The sequence below is a fragment of the Muscardinus avellanarius genome (genome assembly GCF_963383645.1).
Source record: "Muscardinus avellanarius genome assembly, chromosome: 4".
Lineage (NCBI taxonomy): Eukaryota > Metazoa > Chordata > Mammalia > Rodentia > Gliridae > Muscardinus > Muscardinus avellanarius.
This window is the reverse complement of record NC_137789.1, coordinates 145,536,755-145,543,712: the sequence shown is the minus strand read 5'-3', so window position 1 is coordinate 145,543,712 and position 6,958 is coordinate 145,536,755. Positions and strand designations below refer to the sequence as shown.

General features: G+C 40.4%; 1 protein-coding gene across 1 annotated transcript in view; it reads left to right on the top strand.

The window, feature by feature from the left end:
- Positions 1 to 435: 435 nt before the first annotated feature.
- The window catches only part of NRAP (nebulin related anchoring protein), a gene marked incomplete at both ends in the record, with an annotated part of 78,013 nt that continues 71,490 nt past the window's right edge, over positions 436 to 6,958 (top strand). The window contains 3 exons of the mRNA XM_080694866.1: positions 436 to 507; positions 842 to 936; positions 1,495 to 1,582. Coding sequence (XP_080550992.1) covers positions 436 to 507; positions 842 to 936; positions 1,495 to 1,582 — 255 coding nt within the window. The remainder of the gene's footprint in view (positions 508 to 841; positions 937 to 1,494; positions 1,583 to 6,958) is intronic.

Here is a 6,958-nt window from a genome sequence, read left to right as displayed (position 1 = left end):
GATGATGTGTGGCGTACTTCCTTGGTTCTTTTCTTGGGTTATGATCACAGCTAGTGTTCAACCACTGCATGCCTCTTCATCAGACACCGGGATTTGGTTATCCACATAAACACGATGCTGTTGTGAGTTCACTTTTCTATTTAGAGAAACACGTCAGCCAGAAATACCTCCACCGTATTTCTCAGACGCATGCGTGCTGAGAGGGAGTCGCCAAAATAGCCCCTGGAGTAAGTGGTAGCTTTAAAAGCCAACCAACTGCTGCCTTCACACCAGAAGGTCAGCAGAGGGAAGTGGAAGTCGGCTTCTGCGCGATCGAGCGGCCCACAGGAATTTAAGAGTGGTGGGGATTTGGGAGACTTGAACGACCCAGCCGGGGCTACTCCTTGGATCTCTTGACTCTCCTTGCCTGTCTGTGTTCCGTCTCCAGACTCCAAGATGAACGTGCAGACCTGCTCTAGGTGTGGCTATGGGGTGTATCCTGCTGAGAAGATCAGCTGTATAGACCAGGTCAGTGGACATTTCTTAGTCTTGGGAAATAATAGCCAACATGGGAAATTCACCTTCTCAATACGGATTCATAGAGTTTTTTTTCTTTGAACCATAAGAAAAAAAAGACATATTTCCCCATCTTAACTAGGATCTTCCCATTTCTTTGTCTTCTATGATGCCTCCAAAAAATAGTTACCCATTTATGTAACATACTGTAGTCCTGTGTGTGGTTTTTAATTTTTCTTATTGCCATTTTACCCGAGTACTACATTATTTTTACCCGAAAATAAATAAAAGTCCTGAGCCTGGGGAAAAATAAGTAATAACTAAATCTTTTGTACATGACTTCTAGATATGGCATAAAGCATGTTTTCACTGTGAAGTTTGCAAGATGATGCTGTCTGTTAATAACTTTGTGAGTCACCAGAAAAAGCCGTACTGTCATGCGTAAGTGTTAGATACCCCCCCACACACCTCATGAATTTTGTGTCAAGAAATAGCCTACTACAGGCTCAGATCATATACTCCAGGGTTAAATTCAAGAAATGTTTCACCAAAGTGTTCACTCAGATTCAGTCAGTAAAGAGGTCCAAAGTGAAATTTTGTACAATGAACAGAAAATTGCAAATTTCTCCTAAGTAAAAGATCAGATCTACCCATTATGAGCTCATGTCACACTCTTAAATATTATGCAGAACATTGTAACTGCCTCAGATAAAACTTTAAGGTGCTTTCTTTCAAATATTTTTTAACCCTTTTCCATACATTTTGAACCCTTTTCCATTTTCCAGGAAGTATTCAAGTGATCAGCTAAATTTTAAGTTATATATGTTGAATTTCTTTGGTTTTGATTTTTTTTTTTGTTAGACTTACTGCCTGGGAAATTATGAACTTAATTATTAAATTTTATATTTATTGACCTTAGAAGTGACTATACCTTTAAGAGTAGTCAATCGTCTTGAATAAAGTACATTTCTAATTTTTATTTATATTTGTTTTTTGTAGCCATAACCCTAAGAATAACACGTTCACTAGTGTCTATCATACTCCATTAAATCTAAATTTGAAGAAGTCTCAAGGAGCCATGGGTGGGGTAAGTCACTCAATTATGCATTTCAAAATAGCCTTTTAAAAATGCCTTAGCTCGGGCACCTGTTGGGTTTCTAAGTGTCTTTGTCTCTATGTGAACTGGCCCGTTTCCGCCACATACACATGCCAAGTGCATTTAAGCAACACATGTCACCCTTGGTCCTCCCTCAACAGTTGGAGCCAATATACAGGATACTCTAGGTTCAGTATTTAAGGTCCTTGATTCTAATATAATCTTAATGTCTGGCTAACTCTGAGCACATTGATGTTAGTTTGTACAACATACAGTAAGTGCTTAATACATGAAACTACATAAACTAGGTGCTTATCACATATAACAAACTTTATATCATTGCAAAATATCACAAGGGCCCTTCTTTGCTTTCTTCTGCAATATTTCTGTGCATAAAATTAAACATCTGCAGTTCCATACTCTTAAATCTCTGCAAATTCAGTAGTTACCTAAGATTATTTGCAGCCTCTCTTTTCCCCCCTAGAATAGGGATAGGTCAAAGATATTTTGATTCAAAATCATTTGGCTGGGGAGATAGACAAGGAGGCCATGCGGATAAGTCCAACCCTCTTCAAAAAATCAACAGGAAAGTTTTGTCGAATAACCAGCTGTTGATTGAACTGTTAATCTACTAAAATGTTGAGTCATTGAGCTTCTCAGGCCCAGGCCTGCTGAGAAGTTGCTACCCAGCTTGCTTTCTAAACTTAGAAAACTACCTGCATTTCTAGAGGGCTCTCTAATCATCTCTCCTCACCCGACATCCCTGCCGATGTCACCCACCTCATGCTGAACTGTCACCCGCCAGGCTGTCCTGTCCTCAAGACAATGTATTACACAGAGCTACTGCCCTTCCCTGTGAATCTCCATACCTGCTGCCACGAGGCCCTGTTCACTAAGTGCTCTGCACTAATGGCCCGTTTGCATCATTATTTTTATTTAATAAGTGCAAAGAGCACTAACTGGAGAATTGCTCGATTTACTTCATTATCCACTAGGGACATTACAGTCTAACTGTGGAGATACTGTTAGATACTACTGGCCCCTTCTCCTGGTGAGGAAACCCAGGCTCAGAGAGTCGGCCAGACATCATTGTCTTCTAAAGATTCACCAGACTTCAGAATTTACAAGCGGTCCTAGGTTACTGAGAAGACTAATTCTTTTCAGGCTTTGCTTTTATCTCTGGATGTCTAAAGGCAGCTACATAAAATTTTAAGTACTGAATTTAGTTCTTATTACAACAAATTGCCAAACACTCTGCTGAGTTCTTTTTGTTTCCTCGCTTGCTCTTCCCAAGAACCCTTCGTAGTATTATCACAGTACAGTTGAGGAAACTGCGGTTCAGAAAGGTGGAACAACCTGCCCTGCTTCATCCAGCTTGTTGGGCACAAATCCACACTTACATAACTGTAGAGTTCATATCACTGGCCCACTTCCATATCTACTAGAGGGCGGCAAACAAACAAACCCACCGGTTTATGTTTCCATGTGACCAGGCATTTCTGTGGTTGTAGGTAAGGAAATGAACGTATACATCAGAATGCAGTTTGAGTGACCACACTCTAGAGAAGGCCACGATGTCTATTTCCTCCAACCCCACCCTAAGCCTAGCTGGCAAGTTCGCCTCACCGTCATGCAGTAGGTCACACGATGCTTACCTCTCTTTGATGTAGCGGTTGACTCACTTTCCTTTAACTGTGTGTGACAGGCCCAACCTGGCTGGAGGCTCGGGTTATCTCTGGTTCTATTTCCAGCTGCAGGCAGTAATATGAGCTTCCCAGGAGGGCTGTTTCTGTTGATTTGTTTGCATCTCTGTTTTTATGTGTGTGTGTACAGACATGAGCATACGGTGAGCATGTGTATGTATGTATGCGTATGTGTGCACAAATATACACTTCTGTGCATGTGACACATGTGCAGGCAGGGATGTGCTTATGTATTTATATGTATCACATATGTGTATGGTGTGTACACATGTTTGTATGTGTGCACACATGCATATATGTGTATATATGTGCATATGGTATAGTGGTATATGTATGCATATGTTGTGCGTACATGTGGAGATGTGTGGACATGTATGTGTATACATATTCACATTGCTGCACTGTATGCGTGTGCATATACTATGTGGACATGTGTATTTATGTGCATATGTGTATACATATGCTGTGGATATACTATGTGGGCACGTGCCATGTGGCATGTATATGTGCATGTGGGAATATGTACACATGTGTACATATGAAGTACTGCATATGTAGTGTGTACATATGCTATGTGTACACACGGACATGTGTGGGTATGCATATGCATGTACATTAACATGGCCACATATGTATATATGTGTATATGTTATATGGACATACATGTATGTGTGCAGGTGCTATGCATGTCTACACATGTACATACACGGTGCATACATACATGCATTCTATGCACACACTGTCCCTGTGTATATATGTGAATATGCTCTATACACACATGTATGTGCATATTATATACATGTACATGTGTGTACATGTGTGCACTGTACTGAATTTAGTTCTTATTACAACCAATTGCCAAACACTCTGCAGTACGAGATACTGCTTTGTTCCCTTTTTACTCCTATCCCACCAGGGAAAAATTAAAATGGACAGCCTTGTCCTTTCTGTGGCCCAGATCTTGCAACCACCCTATGGGGTGCGATGAGTACTTTTTATCCTCCTGCCTCTCTAAGAGACGTTGCCAATGGAATAAAAAATTCACTGTGCATGTGCTAAAATATGAAAAAGGAAGGACTGTTTCAATAATGGTGATGAAGGGATAATGATTTTAAGCTGGCATTTGCAGCGGATTTACATTTTTCTGTTTCCTTTTTAAAAATGTCACTTTTTAAAAACTAAATAAATAATCAGTGAGACAGAATTTATTGCTTGATAGGTGTGAATGGAATTTTTAGGAGAATAAAACATCTGGGTTCTCATCTCTTCAGAGAGCAAATTTTAACCCTTAATGCTAAACATTCCTGGTCCATCCCCTCTTCCATCTCCTCTGTGTAATCACGGCTTTCTCTAGAAAGGTCTCTGAGTGACAGATTTGCACTGCAGGGTGTGTGTGGGGGGTGGCGAAGGAGAAATTTACACAACAAATACAGTTTTCTGGAAGTGGGATAGAACAACTGTTTCGGTCATGCATTTCGGATTTCTTAGCACATGCTTCTCTAGGTGAGCAGTTTACCCCCAAGGGAACATTTGGTGATTATCGGGGGATATTTGTGATTGTCCCAAATGGGAAAGGGAAATTATTGTACCTGGTGAGTAGAAACCAGGGGTGCTGAATAATAGCCTTACTGTCATGCTCAAGAAATTCCCTGGCCTCAAATACCTGCCTTAAATCTAGGTAATGTTCACGATAGTTTCTCAAAAAAGGAAAAAAAAAAACATGCAAAGTTGTTTCCATTTATATATTTAAAAATATGAACACTGGAGCTGAACTGAGCCCCATGAGTAGCAGCAGGCTTAGCAAGTCAACGCTGGGAAATACACTTGATAGGAATCCTGAGTTTAAATCTTTGTCTGAGCTTGTTTCCTTATTATCTACAAAACCAAGGCTCTAAACTTCAGTTTATAAAAATTATAGCTTTTTGGGTCCCAGCTCATAACTATTAAGTTATGCTTGCTATATTGGTTTGGACCTAAGACCTTCTGAGGTTTTCTGGCATGTGGAGTCCTTTTAATGTTTTCTTTAAGAAATCTTTTCCTGTCCCCAAATCATAAAGATGCTGATGTGTCAGTTTTCCCACGCTGATATACATGTGTATGTGCCATTCACATGACTGTGCCGTTCAGTGCCTTCTTGAGCAAAGTCAGGTGTGTTTTATAGACACTGAAAGAATGATTCTAAAATTGATATGAAAGCCGGACGTGTTAGCGCACGCTTGTAATCAATCCCTGTGCTTGGGAGGCGGAGACAGGAGGATCGTGCTGGTTCGGAGCCAGCCTTGCTGGCTTAAGAGACCCTGTTTCCACATAAAAAGTAAAAAAAAAAATAGGTCTGGGGGTATAGCCTGTGGGAGTGTATCCCGGAGGTAGAAGGGCTTCCAGGAACCCCAGTACCACCACCAAAAAAAAAAAAAAAAAAATAGGACCAGGCCAGGCATGGTGGCACACGCTTGTAATCTCAGCATTCGGGAGACTAAGACTGGAGGATCGTGGTTCAAGAACAGCTCTCTGCAACTTAGTGAGACCCTGTTTCAAAATGAAGAATAAAAAATAGGGCTGGGAGTATAGCTTGGAGGTTGAATGCCCCTAGGTTCCATTCCCAGACCTGAAAACAACAACAACAACAACAAAAAACAGGACCCCGGGCGTATGGTTCGGAGGTAGAATGCTCCTGGGTTCCACCTCCAGTACCACAAAATAAATAAATAAATAAATAAATAAATAAATAAATATTGGTACAAAACCACAAAGATTCTAGAATAACCAATTAATCTTGAAGAACAAAATTGATGAACTTAGGCTACCACATTTCAATATTTACTATAAATATAAAACAGGACTAATTCACTCAGTGGAGAATTGATTAAAAAAAATTAGACAAACAGACCAGTGGCTTAGAATACAAGGTCCAGGCATTGAAACACTCCTATATGGTCACTGGAATTATAACAAAAACACCATAGAATTGAATGTAGCAAGAATGATCTTTTAATAAAGTACTGGAATACTGACTATTTTTACAGGAAAAAGAAATTCCCCTTGACTCCTACCCCATACCTATACACAGAAATCAACTCAAAGCAGATCCTAGATTAAGATGTTAAAGATAGCCGGGAGCCAGATGTGGTGGCGCACACTTGTAATCCCAGCATTCTAGAGGCTGAGACAGTAGGATCACAGTTCGCAGACAGTCTCAGCTATTTAGTGAGGCCCTTCACAACTCAGTGACACCCTGATTCAAAAATTTAAAAAAAAAAAGACTGAAAAATAGGGCCGGGGTATAGTTTGGAGATGCACTGACCCTGGGTTTCATCCTCAGTACCGAAAAAAAAAAAAAAAAAAGATGTTAAAGATAAACTTATGCCTGGTGAAACCCCATGAAACTGGGGAGCCAGCATTTTGACAAGCTCCTTGGGTTATGGTCACCCAGGCCAAAGAGAACATTCCATCTGACACCCAGTGCTTTCTGAGGTCACTTAACCTGAATAGTCTGTGTGGTGTGTTAAGTTCATAGAGACTTTATCTCCACTAATACCCCAGCTGAATACAGCTATGCACACAGCAGGATCCCAATATGTGTCACCTGGATGGTGGCACTAAAGAAATCACAGTGAGATTGACAGAAGACCCTCCAGATTTAGCTATGCTTTACTTACTTATTCAT